The 23,568-nt window shown below is 41.8% G+C and overlaps 1 protein-coding gene and 1 long non-coding RNA gene across 3 annotated transcripts; one reads left to right on the top strand and one right to left on the bottom strand.

Annotated features, from left to right (window-relative positions):
* Positions 1-101: 101 nt before the first annotated feature.
* Kat80 (katanin 80) lies at positions 102-12,591 on the top strand. 2 transcript variants are annotated; one of them, XM_070655583.1, is made up of 15 exons: positions 102-282; positions 1,104-1,234; positions 1,425-1,769; positions 1,952-2,142; positions 2,227-2,377; positions 2,457-2,620; positions 2,695-2,816; positions 3,060-3,113; positions 3,297-3,834; positions 3,969-4,272; positions 4,382-4,561; positions 4,636-4,712; positions 4,795-4,869; positions 7,956-8,075; positions 8,176-12,591. In XM_070655583.1, exons 1-15 carry the CDS (start codon positions 249-251, stop codon positions 8,306-8,308), a joined length of 2,619 nt encoding a protein of 872 aa, XP_070511684.1. In that variant the 5' UTR covers positions 102-248; the 3' UTR covers positions 8,309-12,591. The 2 variants fall into 2 exon arrangements, with proteins under 2 accessions (XP_070511684.1, XP_070511685.1); XM_070655584.1 differs by lacking the exon at positions 3,060-3,113.
* Positions 12,592-12,624: 33 nt separating this feature from the next.
* Positions 12,625-14,415, bottom strand: LOC139102062 (uncharacterized). Its single transcript, XR_011545657.1, has 4 exons — positions 14,166-14,415; positions 13,928-14,057; positions 13,500-13,814; positions 12,625-13,384 (listed from the first exon to the last, which is right to left on the bottom strand). It is a non-coding gene; the product is annotated as an uncharacterized lncRNA (long non-coding RNA).
* Between the last annotated feature and the right edge of the window lie 9,153 nt (positions 14,416-23,568).

Here is a 23,568-nt window from a genome sequence, read left to right as displayed (position 1 = left end):
TCTACAGACGTTCTCCCGGAGGGAGAACGGCGGCGACGACGACGGCGACGCGACGCTACGTGACGTCACGCGCCGCAGAGTCCGGTCGGCGAGAGGCAGACGAGCGGACGTGCCACGAAAGAAGAGGAAGCTGTTGCTGTTGCTGCTGGTAAACATGTTACGTTCGCGCGGCGGCGGCAGCGAGAGGAGATCCTACGTGCGCCAACCTGGACCGAGGGCCGCCGCCAAATAAATCCCGCAGCACGAACATGGCCTCGTCGACGAGGAGGTCCTGGAAGCTCCGTAAGATCGTCGTTCACCGGAATAAACGAACGTCCTGGCGAGAGAGAGCGCGCGCGCGCGAGAGAGGTTCTCACGCTCTCTCTCTCCTACTCCGCATCGCTCTTTCTCTTTCTGTTTCCTCCTCCGTGACGAGAGTCCTGCTTCTCCGCGAGGTCTCCTCGCGGGCAAACAGTCTCTGTTTACTTGCACACTTGGCTGCTGCCGCGAGGTTTCTTCCAATTATGGTTACATCTGACTCGACCGGGAACTTGTCCCGCGGCGAGAATGAGAGGTCACTTCTTTTATGGTAGCAGGAGCTGGAATGCAATGCACAGAAAATCTGCTTTGAATAGTTTACATTTGTTCTAAACATTTTTTTATTTATTTTTTTTTATTTTGTATTTTGTAATAATGCAGAGAGACATTAAATAGTTAGGTCTTGTTGATAAAGAAGGTCTATACGATTAGTGTTCTTAATTTTTTATTTTAGATAAATTAAAAGGATTATTCTATTTAAAATTTAATATTTTTCAAGAAATTTAAATGTATCTTTTAGAAAATAAATTAATAAACTTTATAGAATCAGATGTAAAGAAGATTGTTAAAAAATTATGAATTGGTTTAATAATTAAAAAATTTACAAAGAGTAGTATTAATAATTCTGGCTTCTGAAAAATTTAGATAATTCTTGTTAAAAAATTATATAACTATTTGCAAATTAATAAATATTAATAAAAATAATTGCATGACTCTTGTCACATTAAACTATTATAAATAAACTATACATATATGTATGTATGTGTGATGGATATAAAATTTAAGCTTATTTTTTTCTGGCACAGAGGAGTTTGCCGCTCATACGCCGAATGTCAATTGCTTGGCATTAGGCCACAAGTCAGGTCGTGTTCTGGTCACAGGCGGTGACGACAAAAAAGTGAACCTATGGGCCGTCGGGAAGCAGAATTGTATTATGGTAATTATTGCGCAATTTTACTTTTGCTAATTTAATATTAAATATAGATTACTTGAGTCATATTTATCTGTATATAGTTTTAGTAAAAGGCTACTTTGAAAGAAAGATTTAAATATTGATTTGTACTTTGGACATTAAATTGAAATTTATTGATATTACTGTGATATTCATATCTTTTATGCTTTTATAGAGCTTGAGTGGCCACACTACTCCCATAGAATGCGTACGCTTTGGGCAAACGGAAGATCTTGTATGTGCTGGCTCACAAACAGGCGCGTTAAAAATTTGGGATTTGGAGCACGCCAAATTGGCGCGAACGCTGACGGGACATAAATCCGGGATACGCTGCATGGACTTTCATCCTTATGGAGAGCTACTAGCATCTGGGAGTTTGGATACAGCGATTAAATTGTGGGATATTCGTAGGAAAGGCTGCATTTTTACATACAAAGGGCATAACAGGACTGTGAATAGTTTAAAGTTTAGTCCAGATGGACAGTGGATTGCCAGTGCTGGAGAGGAAGGAATGGTTAAAGTGAGTCAGATTCTTTCCTAGAATATATATCAAAAATAAATTATTTTTTTTATCGTGTCTTATCTTACTGTTAAGCTTTCTTATCATTTTATGTTGCACAATTTTTGTTCTTTTCTTAGCATGCTATTATTATATTACGTGGAGCGAAGATTACATTGACCTTTATGTTATTTTTTCATTAGCTGTGGGACCTAAAGGCTGGTAGACAACTAAAGGAATTTTCAGAACATAGAGGACCTGCTACAACTGTCGAATTCCATCCGCACGAATTTTTATTAGCCAGCGGTAGCGCCGACAGAACGGTTCACTTCTGGGACTTAGAATCATTTCAACTTGTATCTTCCACGGAACAAAGTCATTCTTCTGCCATTCGGTTAGATACATAACGATAATTGTATAACATGTATCGATTAATATGTAATAATATTAATTGTTTTTTTATTATTACATTGTTTAGGTGCCTATATTTTAGTCAAGGTGGAGAATGTTTATTTGCCGGTAGCCATGACGTCTTAAAAGTTTACGGCTGGGAACCGGGGAGAACTCTGGACACGATACCGACCGGCTGGGGAAAAGTTCAAGATATAGCCGTAGCTCAAAATCAATTGGTAAGACAAAGTGCTAAGTTCTAAATTTTTTAATATATTTAATTTACGTCGGTTTTATTGAAACATGAAATTGTTTCAGATCGGCGCGAGTCTTCACACCGCAAATGTCGTTTTATATGTGTGCGATTTGAAGAAAATCGCACCTTTGGGAGGAATATCTGCTGTAAGTTCACCGTTTAGTCACGGAAATTCTCTGAGGAAAAGCTTTTCTAAAGAAAGACCGATAGGATTGAAGAAACATACGTGAGTATTTTCTCTACAATATTAATATCAAGTCTTTAACGCCAATTTATATTTGCATTTATATGTGTTTGTAGGCTGGATGTTCGAACAATAGAAGAAGCGGATAAATCTGGGACCGATCCGGAAGACGAAGCCACCTTCGCGGACATACCCAATGTAACAGAGTACAGGGACATTTTTCAACCGAGCAGGGCGTGTAAGTGATCTGCCACATCCGTTTTGTAATGCCTCATTGTTCATTGGGTGTGTGGTGTGGTATGCGTGATGTGTGTGTGCGTGTGTGTGCGCGCGTGCGTGTGTGCGTGTGACAAAAATTCCAATCTAACATTTAATCCAATCCTTCACGATACTAACGCACACGATATATCAAACACGTCTAAATGTGAGTGCAAACGTTGTATAGTTTGTGAATGAGCATGCCGCGCATGATATGTTGCAGTGTCTCGCACCCCACCTCCTGAACCCGAGGCTTTCGAGGAGCCTCACGACGTAGGTGAGTTTCAATAACCTTTGCATGAATTGTATCTTATTACTAAAATATGATACAAGTTTTACAACAAAATTTTTACTGCACAACGGTATTGGAATTTCTCGCGAATTTATTAAATATTAATGTAAAATATTTAATCCAAATTTTAGAATAGTATATTAACGTAATCTTTTGTTTAATTTTTAGATCCAGCACAGCCTCAAATACTGCAAAATCTCTCTACCTCAATGTCGAACATAAGCACGATGGAGCGCGAAGAAGTGCCATCGGTACTAACTCCTTCGTCATCCCCGCCAGCGCCCACGTTATCTTTGACAAAGCCGGTACCGGTGCGGGTTCAGCCAATTAAGTCCTCGCCGCCAGTACAAAGAAATTCAATTACGACAACAAGCCAAATCAGGGCGAATTTGCAAGCGGCGAACAATAGTTTGAATCAGCGAACATCTAAAAATTTCGCATCAATACCGCCATTGCGACAAAGTATTACACCGTTCCCCGGAAAAAGGGTAGCTGTCAACGATCAAACGGTATCTCATCCCTTAGGACCGCAAAGATCAAATTCTACTTTGACACCGCGTGTTGCACCGATGGCTGCAGTAATTCCTGTGATGGACGACGGCAAGTTAAAGACCAGAGTGCCCAGTCCAGATTCTCCAAAACATTACTTGAAAAGACAGAATAGTAGGGATGGGGAGCAGGGATATGAAAGTGACTATCCTGTACAGTAAGTATTACTTATTACGCGGTAATAATAATGAAAAAAAAATTATATATTAATATATTAATATAAATTATATATTAATATAAATAGTAGTAATTGTAATGGTATGTGACTTCAGGATGATATTTTTGTTATAGAATTAATAATATAAGACATAGTCCCTCGGATCCTGCGTTAAACAGGCCGAACACAGCTCAGACGAGATCGACATCGCTCAATCGAAATTTTTCTACCTCAACCGCGTTGTCAGCGCGTAACGCTTCCACGACGATGTCATCTTCTACAAGGAAGCTACCTAATAAGGCTCAGATTTCTCCGAATCCCAAAGTCGACATACGGGTCTCGCAAATAAGGACTAACGTCGAAGATGTAGAGAAAGAGGAATTGGTACCGATGAGCACCGACAAGCCTTACGGCTTGGACGTAGAGAATTTCTTACCGGTAGATAAATTTTATTACTTGAAAATTGCGCGAGTAAAATTAATAATTATTTTATATAACTTAAAAGGTTCTTACGTTTTAATTATTTTATTAATGTGTTATATTATAGCATAGTTACACCAGTCCCGCGGCATTGGGCTATCCTCAGATGGGCGTACTGACGGAAATGTCGGAGGCCGAGGTATTGAATAGCATGATGCGCAACCACGATTCGATGATGGCAGTACTTAAGAGTCGGCATCGTTCATTACAGATAATATATTCACTCTGGCATAACAAAGATCTCAAGGTAATCATTCATTTAACTTTACGTAAAAACGTACCAACTTAAAGAGAAATATGTTAATGCAATATTAATTTCAGGCCGCGGTAGACTCTGCAGTCGCGATGAATGATTTGGCGGTCATCGTGGATCTTTTGGGTATTCTTACATTAAAACCGTATGTAGCCTTATCGATTTAATAGTTTCAATTAAAAGGTATATTTGATATTATAATTACCTTTTATTCTTTTTCATTGCAGACCAATGTGGAACTTGGATCTATGCAATTCTTTATTGGGTCCCATTAGCGATCTTTTTCAGAGTAAATATGAAACGTAAGTATGAAATATATTGTTTTACGAAATTTTTGCAAATAACATATAACGTTATTTTTTAAATATAATTTTGTTTCTTTTGTTGAAATATTTCTTTCAATTTTGCCACGTTTTCAAATCGGTTTGCTTTACTATTAGTGTCACATTTGCATTCCCATCCGACTGCAACGCATCTCATTGTCGCATCACGGGAGTATATTTAGAGATGACACCGTGAATATTCATCGCTCCTTGCGGCACGCTTTGCATCTATTATCGTGTAAGATTACTTCATCTTCAATGGCTGTAACGCGCGCGGCATTTGTATTGAAAAATAGAGACACCCCTTTCGAGAGGGTCTCTTTCGCATCCCCTGTGTTCGAACGGGAAGAGGGGAGAGTGGGGGATTCTACAAAATTCGGAGGTAGACTATGGGAATGGCTAATTAGCCGAAGCAGGGAAACCCGAGGCGAGCGTTAGGGCAGCACGCGAAATTAGCCGAGACAATGGGAGATAGTGACAGATGCAAATTCGACGAGACACGCGAATCGTCCGTGTCGCTCGCTGAGTATTGTTCGTGAATTGAAATCTGAAGTGACACCACGTTCGCATATGCCAGCGTGATAGGACGACGGTGGACAGAGCAGCCTAGTGTCATCTTCAACGTCAAACGATTGTTACCGACCAAAATTTATAGGAGCAAGAGAAAGAAATGTTTCATAGTTTAAATTAAATTTTAGGAATTTTAGATTTGGAGGAATAATTAAATTGACTGATTTTTTTTGTTAGGATATACATATATCGAACAGTCTACTATTAAGATGTATCGAACTAAGTTTTATTATATAGTTTAGCAGAAACAAGTTTAAAGTAAAGTCTTAGATTACCGTTAAGTCCAATGACTGCAAATTTAAACGGTTTCTCGTCAGATACGCGCCACTTCCTGACCATTCGGCTATAAATCCAAATGAGAAAGAGGGAGAGCTTGTCTTTTTACGTCCGTTTGACGTACGAAAGTGGGCGATTAACCGACTGCCCTCAGTTCCAAGCTGTTACTCTGTCATGACAAGAAACGACTGTTTCTTTCCGCATTTTATTGTGGACTACCATTACTCGCCCTCAGCCTTTCCCGCGCACGTGTTACCTTGCAAGAATTTGTTTTCTCATTATCAGGATATAATTCGATAATGATGGCCACTCATTTGGATTTTAAAAGTCTAATTGTAACTTTATTCTTTGATCTTTTTTTGTCAGAAGCCTTTATGTACGAGTTTGAGGGAAAAAAAAATTTATAGTCAATTTTCTGTATGTGCAATCTCGATTTGATTGGACCGGAAATCATTCTGACATTGATTCGACGATTAATTAGTCGTATCGGGCAGTGGATCAGTCGCGTAACTTCCGTTGAACATGCAAGGGTTGCTCTCCCTCAATTAGGCTTTGATCGAACGCCAACTGCCCTAACGAGCTTCCCGTTTTTTTCTTTTTCTAACTTAAAGATTTTTTTTTTTTTTTTTTTTTTCTGTCAGATATATGTATTTATTGTAGCGAGATAATTATACACAATATTGAGGTAACTGAGAAAGTTTAAAACCTAAAATATGATTTTAGAAATTTCTTGTAACTTTTAATTTGTAAAGGCTTTTAGACTACTATAAAAAAAAAATAAAATAACATCTGCAACAGTTCTGTTTTAGGAAAAATGCTGTAATTTTAATTGGAGTCACTTTATGCCGATTGCCTAGAGTAATTACAGCGAACCGGTTAATAGCAGTCGCATATTAGCACCCTAACGTATTTAATACCGTGAAAAGTGAATTCAAACTAATTATCTGCCGCTGAGCAGCTGTCGTTCGCAGTCACTCGTAATAGCGAGGCCATCGAACCATTTGTTAGTGCTTGCCGTTCTGCTCGCAAATTATATAATTGTATATAATTAATTTTTATAATATAATTATATTAAATTTAAAGTTTTAATAGTCCGATACGTGATCTTGCAAGAGTAATCTTTATCTGAAAATGTTAGTGACCGCTTTGTTATTCTGGATTTTTTTAAATATAATGACATTTCGATTTTACAAGTCGCAAAGTCAACAGGAACTATACCAAAGTATAATATACACATCTAGAACAACTCATTATATAAAGTACTGGTTTGCATATAGTCGTTTGTCCGCTCATTTTCACGGCTTGTTCGTCGCGGCCTTTCGTCCTGGACCCGGTGGTTCGTGAGAAAAAAAAAAGGGATCGGCCAGAATGCCTAGACGTGTGTCACGTGTCAGGGGAAGGGTTTGCGCCCCGCCCGATCGTTTTCCAATTTCGCGATCGCTTCTGTATTTTTTCGCGCTTGTATTCATCCACGGCAAGATCAGAAAAAATTTTTGAGAGAAGATAAAAACATTTTTTTTCCGTAAAACATTGAATATTTAGTATAATAAAAAAAAAATCTTAGGATAAAATTATAAATACTTATTTTAATCAATATATTGACGTCTATCACGTAAATTAGAAATTATATTAATTAACTCGCGTTTAAATCGAGACTTCGTAGCCCGAAATTTATTCTTCTATTTTAAGTCTGAAAAAAAATTATAATCAATTTTTAAGGACAGGATTTTTATCGTATTTGAAAAGACGCTTTTCTCAAACCCTGACTTTCCTGTTATTGTGTCGGTTTCGCATTTCGTCGCAAATCGTATGAAATTCGAATTGCCGGGACTGATACATGGTGCATTACACGGAGTATTGTCGATCGGCGTCGCGCGCGTTGCATTCATGAGGCCGTTCGCGATTCGTCTCGCCGATTCAAACCGGAGCTCGAACCCTTTATCGCCCCGTCTGTCCGAAAGCGAGAGCGTGCTGAATCGAGCGAGCAAGCCTTCCGTGCCTTTCGTTATTTATTAGCGTCGTTAGCAAGCCTAATAACACCCGTTTTACCGAACGGCCCAGGCGTGACCAGATAGCGTTGGGAGACAGGCTTCCCATTTTATTCCACGATTGTTCTTGCCTTAACATCCTAAACCAACGAGTTATAAATTACATAATACTAAAATTTAACTCTTTTATTTTTCCTTCAAATTAAAATTTTTTAATTGTTTGTGCTTTAGGTATATAACGGTAGCTTGCTCGGCATTGAGACTTATTCTTCGCAACTTCGCCCCGGTGATAAAGTCTAACGTGGAAGCACCTCTTCATACGATTGGCGTTGACGTTTCGCGAGAGGAACGGTGAGTTTTATTCATTACATTGCTCTTTAAAAGTAAAAGAAGTAACATTGTCGTTTAATCTTTCACGCGGATACTTAACGAGCCGTTCTCTCTTTTTCAGGTATCACAAGTGCCTTTCCTGCTACGAAAAGCTCTCGGCAATACGGGCTATCTTGCTAAAGAAGCAATCGACGCCCGGGAAACTAGGTGCCTCGTTTCGCGAATTAGCGGTGCTCATAAGGAGCCTCGAGTGACCTCGAGAGCGGCGTCGTCTGAGACCCTCGTGAATTCGACCGCCAGTATCGTCGTTGGTCAACAATCATTGACCCTTTTTGCGGTGATCGGTTCATCACTAGCAAAACGAAGACCGTGTTGTAGCGGTCAATTGGAAACGAAACGAACTCCGCCAAGAAGTCGCAACGAAATTACGGTATATTGTTGATTGTGTGACTCGCGAAGCTGGTTTCTTGCCGCTGCTGCCGTCTTCTTCCATCATGCTCGGTCGATCCGATTTGCCAATCACCTTATCGTTGTCATTCTCGCAGTCGCGCATCGATTCACGGAGAAAGCTAACGAAACTGCGAGACGTTTGTTGCCGAACAATCATTAATGGGTAGAGGAAGAAAATATAAACAGAGAACGTCAGTGAAGGCAAGAAAAGAAAAATGTGGAAGACAAAAAATTTGCAGAGTTAAACAAAAGGCGAGTGAAAGGAAAGAGGTATTTTGTCTCTAAACATATCTAATATTATACTGAAACATCAGGATTAAATTAATTTTATTAGTTTAAATAGACAGTTTCTTGAGAGATATTTTTTAGAAAGATATCTTTTAATAAGAAATATTAAAAAAAAGAACTTCTGCTTTAAAAAAAATCTAAATAAATAAATTTAACTGGTTTCGAAAATTTATAAATATATTTTTCTTATTAATAGGACAGTTTTAAAAGTAGTAAAAGCATATCGGAGTGCCGTCAATTAATAAAAGCAATAACGAAGTTACAGTTATAAAATAATTTTTACTAAATCCCGATGCATCAGTACATACATCGATTTTCTATATCCGAAAAGATATTTGGGACGAGTATCGGTTTCGTTTGTTGATATTTTGCGCCTTTCTTGCCACAAATCAAATTTGATTATCGAACGTTTTGTCTGGAGTCAGCTTCCAATCCGCGCGATGACGATTAATACGATTAAACAAATAACGAAGCGTATAACGTAGCATATAACACCCCATTCTTAGCGTACGAGAGAAATTGTATTTTTGCGAAAGGTATTTGCGGCCGTTTACTAATAAAGCAATTTTAACCGTAGGCGTAGATACCTTGACCCCATGGATAAAAAAAGAAAAACTAAGATGAAATGTACGGTGCGAGAAAGAAAGCCTAAACGAGAGCTTGTACACGCCTAAAAGGACGGGAAAGGTTGAAAATTGGAACGGAGAAAGCGTGTATCGACGAGCAATCTATTTTTTTTCTTTTTTTTTTCACGTTTAAATTATTTTTTTACGCTAGCATCCATGAAATCATCCACACATAAACTCTGCATCTGTAATCGCCTGATATTTCGTAGAGCTAAATGCAAAAGTTCATTGAGGAAAAGCGTCGACGCGATGTCGCTATTAAACACACATCGCCAAAAGGTGTATTTTTAAAGATTTTTAAGCAATTTTTTATAGCTATTTAATAATGTATATATTTTTCCTATTTTTGTCGCCGGGTGAATGTTTTAATTAGTGCTTGCAAGGATATGGGGGAGCAAAATAAATCCCTTGAGACAATACGCGTCTGCTTTGTGAGATAGTTTTATCTGGTTTTGCGATATTTGCGTTTTATTGTGACAAATTTAAAAGGCAGTGGTCACGCGACAAGATCAAACGCAATTAATTTAAACGTTGCATTTGCTACCTTAATGCAAACGAAGATCAATCAATATTTTTATATTTTATACGCGCGGCCTCGCAACGAAAATCAGGTCAGTATTGTCCGAGATAGTATTTGCCACGAAGGTATTTTTTTATACGAATACTTATTTAATAACGTACTTTTGTAATTAATCATTCAACGTAACGCAAATCAGTTTCATGAAATATTTTTGTATTTCGATTTGTGATATCATCTGCCTTTTAACTTTGTTGTGACGAGTTAATTTCGCATAGCGATTTTTAATACTTCGTTCAGAAATAAATCGTAAATTAGAAGAATAATACACGATAATTGCGAGGGAGATGGTAATTATGCTCTTCGCGTGCTTGGTTCCGTTTCGTTATTGTTGTCGCGATAGTTAATATTTTACTGCTGATTGTGTGTTTTATTTAAATTATTAATTATCGCGTCTTCTATTAGTTAAGTCGATCAGCTTTCCCTTCCAACGTAGCGATCCCAATATTGCTGCCAATAGAAGATTATTTATTACACATAGTGCAATATTCGGTCGTGTGATCATCCTCCGCATAGCGAGATCGTTCACATTTTCTCGTCCTCGAGGAAAACGAAAAGGAAAAAGAAAATCGTGCGCTGCACAAATGACAGGGCAAAGCGATGCCCAACAGATAGGTATTATAACTTTCAACGTTGCCTCGAAGTATTATGTAATAAAGCGTACAATTTCGTTAATTTTACATCTGAACTTCTGTTCTTTTTTTTTTCTTTTTTTTTCTTTTTCGTACGACGCCTTGCCATCACACAATTTGGTTATTATGTTCCATCTCGGCCTTTCACGCGTAGAAAAAAAAATTTACAAATCCTTATTTGTAACGTAACGTTAGTAGATATTAGAAAGATAATTAATTCTACGCAAAGAGCAGGAAACATACAAAATTCGCGAGATAACGATGAAACGAGTTAAACTAAAAGGTCCAGATGTGGATCTGCTTATTCGTCACGAACGGTGAATAACTTGTCGACGGGAGTCGCGAAAAAAGAGACTCTTTTTCTATTTTTATACGGGTAAATTCCCTTTACGTTAATTTTTCGATAGTCTTCGCGTTGTCTACGGGTTCGCGAGATTGAAATCACTTCGCACGCGCTTGAAGCCATCTAACAGCACTCTTAGCACAGATAGACTTTCGAGCTGCAGTTTGCCAAGCGTTTTACGCGGAAATGGCGAGGGAAGAGGAGCTCAAACCTCCAACCGGATGGCCTAATCGCCTTCGAAACGGGGGTAAGAAAATTACGAGGATACTCGTTGTCTGTTCCGTCCAACTTATTTTTGTAAGAGAGTGAGAAAGTCAAAAAGTAACAGAAAAAAAAAAAAATAAAAAAAAGAAAAAGAGCGAATGCGTTCCGTGTGCGTGTGCGTGCGTGTCCTGTAACTTGTCCTGTAACTTATCGCTCCGATTTTAGCTTAAGCTTACGCTCATACATTGCGCGATATCGATTTTCGAGGGAGAATCGTATCGAGCGTGTAACTTCGCCCCGAGTTGCGCCGGCAGTCGTTTATCACCCGCATATAATCCCGCGTGGAACTTGCATCCTGCGAATTCCGTTCCATCATCGAATCGTCTCACATGTTATTTTTATTAAATAACAAATTTTATTGCTGTTTTATCGATACATGTTAGTTTACTACGCGTTATCGCTGTTTTATTTTGCGCCGATTGTGTTGTTTAAACGGGAATATAATAATAAACTGTGTTATTTATTCCACCCCTGTATCCTCTTTTTTTTTTCATGCATTTTCCTTTGTCACGAATTAGAAGCTTGTGCGAATTAGAAGAACGTTAATTAGTGGTTGCATGCCGCGAAGTATGAGCGTCGGCTGTTGAAGGCATTTTATTCAAAACATTACCTTTGTCTATTTCATGACGAAAATGTAGCATATATAATATAATTTTTAATTGTATTAATAAATATTAAGAATTATATATTATATTTTAAATATATATGATAATTCTTAATGTGAGTGTAATTTTGGGATGTAACTTTAAGCGGTGGACGAGTACTTTTGATATCAGCAGTATAAGAAATCTCCATTCTGTCGAGGTTCTATCTAGTTTGTATTCGGGTAAGATTCCAATGTGCAATACTTGTAAATCACATTTGTTATCTATCATTTATGTAAAAAAAAAGAAAAAAAAAAAAAATTGCGGTCTTTGTTCTCGCGTCGCAGAGAGGAATTTAACGATTAATCCCTCGCTGATTAATATTTTAATTAATACTGACGAATATATTTCTGCTTGACGAATACCCTGCGACTGTAAATAATTTTGTAAAGTGGGACATGTGAGGAAAAAGGATCGCGGGTTCTTCGATCCTGCCTATCTGTAGATATATTTTTCGCCCATTTGACTGCGATCTAATCGATTTGGACGGGCCCGTCATTAATTACCTTGCGATCGAGAAACAGGAAGAACGTCCAAAGGGACGGCTTGTTAAACCTCGCACACAACTGCCTTAATAATTATTCGGAGACTTCTTCTTTTCCTGCGTGTCGACTTAGCGTTGTACGCGTTTTAATCAACCTTAGCTAGTAAGTTTGTCATCCTGTCGCAATCGTATGCGCGCTAATTGCAATAATAATGTCCTTTGACAGAAACTTGCGTCATCTACTTTACAGTCCTTCCCTTCTTTCAAAATTTTTTTTTACGATAACGTTTTTTTTTTTTTTTATAATATTGTCGATTGACGAGACTGTTCTGCAGCTCGAAGAAGTCGATAATCTGATCTCATCCATCAACGCCAAGTTTTTTTTTTATCGTGTACGTTTATCCCGTTAAAAAAAGAAACCCTCGCGATGTCAGACTATCAGTATTTGCATCAGCGCCTTGTGCTGCTTTTTAAAAGCTGACTTTTGTCAATCAATCTTGCCGCTCCATTTAATCGCGAATGTGACAATTGTTAGGCGGAGAACTCTCGTGAGAAACTAAGAACCTAAAATAATGCTGCTCGGAACGAAGGACACTGTTAACTCCAGCGAACGATCGGGACCTCAGACGACGCACCGTGAAAAATAGTGCAAATATTCGCGTTATAATCCGTGAAATATCGCGACCGTTTAAATCGGGGCACGCGTGGCGGCTGTTTGCATCTGGATTATGTATTCATGGGATTATACGAGCCCTTCTCCGCCGGGGTGTCCACCGACCGGCAACCCTTCATCGAGATATCCGGCTTCGCGATATCACGATGTGCGATCCCTTCCTCCCCTCCGCGAAAATTGATTAAAAAGAAATAAGTTGTAAAACTTTTTTATACTACTAGAACAAACTATACGCGCGCTACGCGAGTGCTATTTTTTAAGAGACTCCAATTTTAAACTACGAAAAAAAAAATTATGCGACTTACCAATCTGCATGAGCTTCAGCGGAGTTGTGGAGTTCTGCCGGTGACTGTAACATAAAAAAAAAACATTAATGTAGACATGCCAGATAATTAATAAAGTTAATAAAAAAAATTAATTTTGTTTTTTTAATTAAAGATTTTATTTAAAGAATTAATTCTCACCTAAAAGTTGCTCCGCCGATGCAGGATACCCGTCCCGGGCCTGCTCCTCCTCTCAGTTTGTGTGTCGAGTCGTTCTTCCGCGCACAAGTCACTCGCGAACACCCCGACCGTGATTTTACAATCATAAAAATGACTGATCACTTTCGCGCGTTTCATGTTCGACAATCGCGATTAAAAGAAAGTCTTATTTCAAAAAAATCCGCCCGAATACTACACGAAACTCCCGGAACGACCGACGAACCGGCTGCGATTCGTATTATTAATATCGGCGGTGACGGCACTTTTGTTGTCGGAGGTGAATGCAGCTGCGTTGATCTGTAACAAAAAGAAATATATAATTTAATTTTAGAAATGCTACAAATAATTAAAAATAAAATTTTCCATTACAACGAGCTACTAGTTTTGTGTTTCAAAAAAGTAATTCTTACCCGTGGAGTTGCTCCGTTGACGCATAATGCCTTTCCGAGGCCTCCTCCTCCTCTCAGAATATCGGACCTCCTGTCAGAGTGTGGCTAGCTTCCTCTCGGTCCATTTAAACTTGATTCTCGCGCTGGTTACCTGCAAACAAAAAGCCCAGATATTTAATTAAAACTGTGCGAGTCCACGCAACACTTCTGAAACAAAAAGATTATTTCGCAGAGATGTATGCGTAAGGATTTAACTTACTTTAAGGAAAGAAGACGTAGCCATAAGTGTTCTCCTCACACGGAGAATGGAGAGAAGAAGATAATTCTCGTGCCGAGAGGTTTCGTTTAACGCAAATACGCAAACTTTTCGGCACGGACACTCGTGGCTGCTATACAGTACGTAGTGAGTACATGTGCTTCGCGCGACCGCTGGAGAAGGACAAAGCGAGAGTGGGAGTAGTGGAGGAATATACCTAGCTCGCGGCACGTAGGCTTGCGCTCGCTCTCACCCCGTCACCCCCCGCCTCCTCCCACCCTCCGCGCCTATCTATTCGTTACTCTCGTTCGATTTAATTGTAATATTTAATTAATATGTTTAGACAAAGACGGTACTTCTACCAGGTAGATCTCGATCTCACAAATCTCAAAGACCATCTTTGCCTGGACATATTAATTAAATATTAAAATTAAATTAAACTTCAAAATTGCCGACTTGACAGCCGATGTTGACTCTCGCTTGATGTGAAGCAAGCCAAGTGAGAGAGAACTAATCAGCGTCGGTTTTAAGCGGTAATAATTAACAGCTAACTTACGCGTTACACCAATTATTTACGATAGAATTACTTATATACGGCATGAAATATAAAATCAGAATATACATTAGTGAAATTATTTCGAAGCGTTTCTTAAATTGGAAGGTTGAAAGGTGTTTGCGAAGATAACGCTGCATTCTATTTTAATACCAATTTCAATTTTTAAGTGTCGTACTTAGCGTCGAATTAAGACAATTTTTTATTTCCCATCAGACCCGCGGGAAAATGCGCAGGAAAGAAGCCCGCTGAGGTGCGTGCAACTTGTGTCAGGTGCATCGGCCGGTATCCTCTCACGCCGAGCGACGTGCCGATTGTTGTGACGGTGATGAGTTTAAGTCCTCTTCTTGTCGTCACCTCGAGCGTCGAAAATGCTGTTTTCTGACAATGCACCGACAACAATGCGCCGTTACGGAGGAGAGGAGGCGGTGGAGAATGGACCGACGTAAGCGGATTATCCCATCTCGTCGGAAAGCGATACCGATACTCGGCGGATCCATATACGAAGAAGCGCAGCTTCCGCGTCCACGCATTGTCCGCCCTCTCTCACGTTGAAAGCCGGCCTTCTGCCGGCCTTTGATTCCTTTTTTTCATCGTCGAGAAAACCTCCGCCCCACGCAGTCACCCTACACATCTTTATCGCGTAATGGCTATCTTCTTGGGATCTTCTCTTCCACCCCCGAAGAGACCTGCCCTTGTTCGCCGTCGCAGGAATGCGATGAATGTGAACGAGCCACGTTTCGAGGACAGGTAATTCCGCGCTATCCCACAAGACGGGGTTTATTAAATTTCCGCGGTATTTCAAACGGCAATTAATTTGATTTGCTACGCGCGCGGTTTAATATTTAAAAGAGTGCCGTGGTGCAGAAATTTAAAAAACGCAAAAGTAAGATGCGTTATTTGAATACGCTTGAAATAAGTTCTTTTTTAAATTCCCGGTCCTCGCGAAGATCTTCGAGGACTCCCACCTTGAAAGGGATCTTTCCTGGAGAAATTTCGGTGAACGCGATTCCGCAGAGACGCTGCCCGCTCGAAATCGTACGTGCACGCGATGCGCGCGTACTCACGCGATCTGCGTTTATGGCAACGTTCGGCAACGATTGTCATGTAAATAATATCTAGAGCGAGACACCGAGAGCAAAAATCTCGAACGGCGGGACGGGGGAGAAGAGAATCGAAGCCCTGTTCCAAGGCGCCAGAGTAAAAAGAGAGGAACGAGCGTAAATAGGGAACGCGAGGGACAAAGAGCCTCGTAACAAGAGGGAAGGGCAGGAGGAAACGCGAAGGGTGGCACTATTGTTGCGCTCTTCTTGTCTCCCCGTCTGCAATCTGGACGTGCACGCACGCACGCACGCACACGCGAGTCGCGCTGCAAAAATCATTGGTTCGTAAACGTAATCCGGCCAAGGGGTGAGTCGACTCACCCCTGCGATCGGATTGGCTAATTACGAGGACACGAGGAAGGGAATGCAAGGGATGACGTCACTTGGGCGTGCTCGCGGCGCGATTGGCCGGCGTCGTCGAAGGGTAGCTAGTCACCCCGTAGTTTCTATTTTTGCAGCGCCCGTTGCCTCCGTCTCTTTTCGACGCGACGAAAAGGGGTGGCCGGAGAGCGAAAAGGTTCCGCGGAGGAGACGCGAACAGGGCGGAAGGGCGGGACTACCCGCCTAGGGCCACGGTTAATCGATAGGGTTCCGTTTCGAAGAGAGTGGGGTGGCTGTACGGCCGCGTAAAGATTCTATCCGGAACCTCGCGAGTAGCTTCGTTTTTATTTCGAGAAAGGGACAAAGGTGGACGAAGGTATATCATTTTTTATTTATGCAAAACGTTTCTCATTCGCCTCGAGTATTTTAGGTTTCGCCGTTGGGATGTATTCTCTCTTCCTCTATCTGTCTCAATTATAAAATCGTCCCACGGTATTAAGCTGTCCGAGAAAAATACCCCATTACTTCATATCGAGATGAAATCGTTTCGAATTTAAATTCCTAAGGGCCAATCAGCGTCCCAGGACCAATATCGACCGGCTTCAACTCGAGGTCTCCTTTGGCCTACCGTTCGCGAGGATGCACGCGGAGACTGGGCTGCAGCGAGAGTCCCGTCAGGATAATTCAAGGAGGTCACGCACGCGCCAGATGGGCCGCGTGTTCTTCTCGTGCGTGCACGCGTGCACTTTCCAGGATATTTGCAGCTGGCGAGCGCGCGCGTACGAGCCAGGACGACTAGCACGTGCTCCTTCGAACATCAAACTCCTGTTTCGCCAAGACGTCGCGGCAGTTTGCCGTTGTAAGAGAAAGCTACGAGAGGGTGGATGAATTTGTAGAACTCTAATTATGAAAAGTAAAATTTAAATTTAATTGACGGAGGGAATATCCTTTCGGGATTCTCTCGATTTAAAAGTACACTGGGATGATCAATTATTATTATTCTTTTTTTAATAAATAAACGAGATAATTACTTTGCCACGTTCTCTTTCAAAATTCAGCGTTATAATTAAGATGTCCGTCCAGCATGAGAATTAACGAAAATGTGGGACAATACCGGGAAAGAGGGAGAGCTTAAGGATCAGTTAATTCGCTTGGTGTAATCGGCACCGACGAGAACCGTACCGTTATACCTAGACGAGCATGGAAACGTTATACAGGGAACCAACGACGCGCGTGGTCGACGAGCGACTTGACTGCTGGATATCAGATTGCGATATCGATATCGAATTATACGCTGTCTTGAATCGACACTAGTAGAGAAGAAAGAAAAAAAAAGAAACAAAAGTAGGGAAAAGAGAGAAAAAAAATGGAACCGACTTACAACTTCCTAAGCCGGTATCTGCTAAATAGACATGTTACAAGCTGCGATTAAATTAATTAAATATATCAAGTTGCGAGAGTCACGCGGTGACGCATTCGCTGCAACTGTGCGTCAGATTACATACAATTTAATGAATCTACTAATCTTGCTCACTGGAAAACTGCACTGTTTTCGCGTTACGCCGATCGTGCGAAATCGAGCGTGCTGGGAACGTGAAATTTGCGACGGCAGGAAGCGCTGACAAAAAAAAAAAAGAAAAAATAACAGAAAAAAAAGAAAAAAAGAGAGAAAAGGCCCAGAAACTGCGTCTTGACCGGTCTCGATTACACGGTTACTTTGGCTTCGTCAATGGAGAACGCTCTTTCTCGCTGAAGACGTTCTCCTTCGCCTCCCTTCCTCCCACGGTTCTTCTTCTTCTTCTTGGCCGAGTCGATCCGCGACGGCGAGCGAAACCGCACAAAGGAACATCGCCGATCGCGCCTCACAACGGCTTCCTCGCCTCCCGAAGTCCTCTACCTCCCCTCGATTTCACTCCGACTGGCCTCCTTTTTACTCATCCTCTTCGTGTTCTTCTCGTCATCCCTTCCGCCCGTTCCTTTCAAAGCGCAAATTTACTCGGCCGCCTCGCTCGCCTCGAAACGAGTCCGTGGATCGTGTTTCTGCGCGCTTCGTTATTCCATCTTGTCTCTTAATTTGATTTTATTTCGAGTATTCGAGTAAATTTTTGCGAAATAATCTTTCCGCGCTTTTCACGCCGATCAATAATCTTTAAATAAGCTCGCTTAAAATTATAATTTCGGGTAATAATTACTTTTAATGACTTCCGAGGCTTTCAACGATTGAAGCGAGGGACTCGTCGCCGCACTCGAAAAGTCGCAGAGCCGACGCGTCAAAATAAACATCTGCGTCCTCGATTACGCTTGAGGAGCTCTCCAGGATCTTTCGAGGACCTCCTCTGGGCCAGAGGTCTACGAGGGTCAGCTTGTACAAACACGATCGGGACCGAAGCTGACGCGAGGCGGGATTTCTACTTCCGGCCGGGGCACACGTTCAAGAAGCGGCGCGAATGATTGATCGGCCGACTCATCGATCCTCCGGGGACTTTTCTGGGTGCTTAAAGGACCGCTGGAGAACGCACAAATTTATTGCAGCCGAGAGAAAACAAAGTTTTAAAGCGCTCCGAGATGAATCGGGCCGCCAGGAGACGCTGGAACTCTAACAAAGCTGACGGCTCGGAGACCTTTTAATCGGGGACGACATTTTAGGTGACACGCGCTACGACTCGCAGAAACGATAAGGGCGCGATTAGGGTGCCAGGAAGGCCAGCGCGTTAATTTCTTAATTCCCATTTTAATCGCTGCCGGCTTTGTCGCCCGCCCAATTGTCTCTGCCGTACTTTTGTGTCGCGAGAACGGCGTTCCCCTTCCGCGTCGTTCGTAATCAGCTCCCTTACGCATTCTCCAATTACGCTCGCATTAAAACGTCCAAATGGCATCGCGCGATCGCCACCCTTCTTTTATTAGTGAAGAACATGAGTCTACTTTGACGTAGAATAGAAAATGCAAATTGACTTAATTTAGATTAAAATACATTTTTCGTAATTATTCTATGATTAATTTCCACGATTAAAGATTTTCTTTCTTTTTTTTTGTTTTTCCCTCTAAAAGGGATAGATCGAACTGTTGCGTCAAACCCTTCGACCCTTAACGGTGCAAGGGTCAAAGGAGTTTCGTGTACCGAAAAGAATACACGTGGGCGACTGTACACCGGGTGCGCTTTACGAGTTCAACCGGGATCGCATCGTCCCTCGCCTTCATCTCTCTCTTCCGCCTCGGATAATATACAAAACGTTAATATCCTACGACGAGGAGTTAATAGACAGGCGCGCATTGCCTCGTACGGCCGAGGAGACGGCCGATGGTAATATATAACTCGATATATAACGAGGGTATGAGCTGCAACCCCTTTCGGTTCTTACGGTGCGCCAACGCGAAACGTGACGCGTACAAATTGCGGGCGCATCCCTTTAGCTCAGACTCCCTCGCCCTCGCCGGTGCCCTCGTTCTTTCCCTGGACTCATGATGGATGGTTCCACCAGGTGATGCACCCCCTCGTGTTAGGTGCCATCCCTTTCTGCAACGACATCTCCTCTTTCTCTAAACGCGAATATTTTTATAGTATTTTTTAATTTTTTTTTTATTTCTTATTTAATTTTACGGCAGGCAAAAATTGCTTGTCAAATTATAGGCGTGTTATAAATATTTAATTATTGTAACCACGAGATATTTTTATTCGACGAATAGCTATCGGTTTTTAATAATTTCAGCAGGCAGTTTACCTTTGACGATTTCACGGCGGCTCGAGATCGAAAAGTATTTCAATGCCCCCGCTTGTATCGAGCTTCCATTTCGATCGTCTTTTATAAGTCGAAGGGTGAAGGCCGAGGCTCGATGGAAAAACGGCGTGCTGGTTTTTGTGCGCGAGATGACTCGTGCCGACGGTTTAATCGTCTCGCATTCGTTTCGCTGTATGGGCGGGTACGTGAAAAAGCTCAGCGTCATCGCTGTCGCGCACCTTCGCGTGATTTTTCAACGGCGGGGCAGCGATTCATCCGTTCGCGATTAACAGTGAAATCGTAAAACGGTCCCGTTGCACGCAAGAAAGAATATCTAAACACATTTCTCGGCGATTTTCCAAATATTTCTTTTTTTTTACGCGTCATCACACGTCGCTGTTTGCGTTATACAACGTTTTTAAAACCTCGTGGGCGAGCGTAATACTGGGGCGTTAGATTTCTGTTGAAAGGCCACGTCGCGATTAAATTAATTTATTATTTCTAATGCTCGATTGAAATGTTTAATATTTATTTCTCTTTCTAATATCTTCGACAATGTGCTCGGAGCTTTCGTCGAAAGAAGTAATTAAAGTCAGCAATATTTCTGGTAATTTATCAGTCAAGACATTGTAGTTTCTATTTTTTTTCCTCGTTTGTAAAACCGCCGCATTAAGATGCTACGGAGTCCCATAAAGGACTGCTGGAATTTCAAGGTCGCTACGAATTGTCGGCTTTATTTCTTTCCTTTTCTTTGATTATGAATGATTGTATTCACAAACTATTGTCAGCTAAGTGGCGGTACAAAAGCTTGTGTATCTTTTACGAAACCTGGTCTCGACCTCTCTCCGGAATCATTAATTTCAAGGCGTTTCACGCTTTCACATTTTATGGACCAAAACGGTGGCTCGGTCCATCAGCAGGAGGTCCCCCGGAAACATGAGGGCCCATAGAAGGGTTGCTACAGTGAGAAAAAGGCCCCCGCTGCCTTTCTCTCTCTCTCGTTCTGTCTTGCTATTTCTCGTTGAATCAACGACGTCTCGCAGCATGACATCAAAATAACCAAATGTCAACAGTGTCGGGGCGCGTCAACGGGCGCTTGATCGAATTATATAAGAAGGGGAGGGTGAAAGGGTGGCACGGAAGGTGGATACAAGATTGCCCCCCCCCGGCAAGACCCCTTGCTTCTGTCAATTAAATCCTATAGCGTTCAGAAAACTGTGGCGCAGCTGCATTTTCAGAAAGAAAAAAAAAAAAAGCGGACTTGACGTAACGTTAGGTAAAAGCTAGAGAAGGCGGTCAAGGGGGGTGGGGAAGAAAGAGGGTAAAAAATCTGGGCGAGACCGACCACCGCCCATTCGAACGTTACCGCCAATTTTCGTTATCCTGGTAATTGCACGAAGTGGACATTGTCCAGTCTACCGACGTAGTTCTACCCGCCGGAAGAGATCAGGGTATAATTTTGCACCCTTTCTTTTTTTTTTTTTTTTTTTATTGGACCTAATAAGGAGCCTAATTTAGATCTTACTTAAAATCAATTATTTCAATAATTGTTAATATAGAAAAGAAAGATTTGTCTTTGATTATAAAATAATATTACTATCAAAAATATTACGCAATTTGCTGTAAAATATTTTGCGCCGTTTATCACTCGACTCGCCAGATCAAAGACAACTTGATCGTGGACTGAGAAATCACGCGTAATCCAGACATCGGGCCTGAGAGTCTCTCCGGTCTTTGTTGGTAGTTGTCAGGGGCGTTGTCGGCACTCGTCAAAGCGCTTTATTTTACATCCGCAGCAAGCCTGCCCGGCTTGGTCCAAACAGTTCTCGTCGCCGCCAATAAAATTGTCGTTTTCGTCGATAATAAAAGCCGCGGGGGCCGCGTATGGCGCGCTGTTTATTTGGACGACGCCGTCCGGAGCCTGCTCGTTAAACCCGGCGGCAATGACGACGACGCGGCGCTTTGGGACTTCCTTCCGCCTCGCGAGAAAGCCCGGGTCTTTTCTGCGACATCGGCCACGTGTCCCGGGAACTCGGATCGAACCGGCGCAATTGCAGAGCTGTTCTTTGAGCCCGGAGCCCTTCAAGAAGATCCTTCTATTTCTGACGCGATCGCGTTACGGACGAAGTTACATCGTTCTTACGTTCAGCGATTGTACGAGACAGAATTATAAAATTGTATAATCTACGTTGGCTCCGTCGCCATTTGATTTTGTTTCACAAATTATATATCATCACAATTACGTATAAAAATAGACACAATGCTAGCAATATTGTGTAAAGGGATGCGAAGTTCTATTCGTCCTGACGGACGAAACGATCGTAAAATCAAAGCGGAGAACCGCGGCCGGTTTCGGCTCTAATGGAATATGATGTCAAGCCTCGGGGTTTCGCAGGGCCTACACGTGCTGGAAATCCTCTATCGGCGCGTGTTGTAAATCTCGTTGAGTTATCGCCGTTTGAATGGCTGTGAAATTAGCGTTCCTCGCTCGGCCGCGGTCCAATGCGCCTCGTAACTGTCTTCTAGGTGCTAAATTTCGCGCGAGTTCGCTCTTCTCTTCGAGACCCTCCTTCCTCGGGCTCTCGAAATCCTCATCTACTGAAATAGGCGCCTCTTTCCTTACATTGTAAGCGATTCGGGATAATGTTCCTCTCTCAAGTCCATAAATTAAGGTCGGTCGGTAAAATAAAAGCGATACACGGACGAATTTAATTACTCGCACCGCAAACGACAAGCATGCAGCAACAGGATCGTTTTGAAAGCTTAATAATAATACTAAAAAAAAAAAAAAAAAAAAAAAAAATACTTATAATAATTTTAAGGTTTGCTTGGTCTTTTTATACGTTTGTACAACATTTTTGTAAAGTGGGCCCGTTTCCCAAATAAATTCTCACAATGTTGTTTCTTTACAAATACACCCTATTTCAATGTATTTCCCTTTCATCGTATGTAGGTCGCCTGGAAGTCCCACGCGGAGCGAAACGATCGCATTTTACACACACGCGACAATTCGGACGGAAAGAGAAACGATATCGATACAGATAGAAGGAGAGTGGGCAGTTGGCGTGACGGGAAGTCGCTTCGTCAATGGCTACTGTGTGCAGGCGTAGCGGGGCCCGACAATGAGCTGAGGGTGACGCTGCAACCCCCTGTCGTCGTCGACTTTCGGAGGTGTAAATGGCACCTTGGAAAAATGCCGTTAAAGCCGTTAAGGGTGAGCCGCTACCTGCCGGACTCACTTTCCGATCCTTGCCACCTTTCTTTTCTCTTTTCCGTTCAAACAGGAACGCAACGCCGGCATTCAATCCGCGGCGAACAACGCGCGCCGTTGCACCTACGCGTTGCACCTTAGCCTCGCGTCTCTCCTCTTTCTTCCCTTCCTTTGACGTCTACTCGTCTCAGTCTCACCCTCGAGTTCATTCTCGCGCCAGCGGGCCGCTTTTCTTAGCGAATTTCGCTCTCGATCATCACCCGTCGGCCTCGATACGCACCCTGGGATCTACATTTTTAGAGCGAACGCCCGACCTCGGCTATCCTCGAAAGAGACGGCGAGGACAGCCGTGAGAAACTCTAAGTCCTAAATTTAACTCGTCGATTAACTCGTTTTGCTTTTCATTTTCAACGTTTGGCATAAAAAGTTTTTCTTGCAAGTAATAAAATAAAAAAAAAAATATATATATATATATATTCGTGGAATAAAATGCGACACGTGT

This window comes from Cardiocondyla obscurior, linkage group LG04, assembly GCF_019399895.1.
Source record: "Cardiocondyla obscurior isolate alpha-2009 linkage group LG04, Cobs3.1, whole genome shotgun sequence".
Lineage (NCBI taxonomy): Eukaryota > Metazoa > Arthropoda > Insecta > Hymenoptera > Formicidae > Cardiocondyla > Cardiocondyla obscurior.
Note: the sequence above shows the minus strand (reverse complement) of the source record. Positions and strands in the feature narration are given on the sequence as shown.

Bases quoted from the DNA above. Each gene is read 5' to 3' on its own strand.
- Kat80 (XM_070655583.1), top strand. From the start codon at position 249: ATGGCCTCGTCGACGAGGAGGTCCTGGAAGCTCC. The intron at 3,114-3,296 runs GTGAGTTTCAAT...TTTAATTTTTAG, and splicing joins CGAGGAGCCTCACGACGTAG to ATCCAGCACAGCCTCAAATA. The intron at 4,713-4,794 runs GTATGTAGCCTT...TTTTCATTGCAG, and splicing joins GGTATTCTTACATTAAAACC to ACCAATGTGGAACTTGGATC.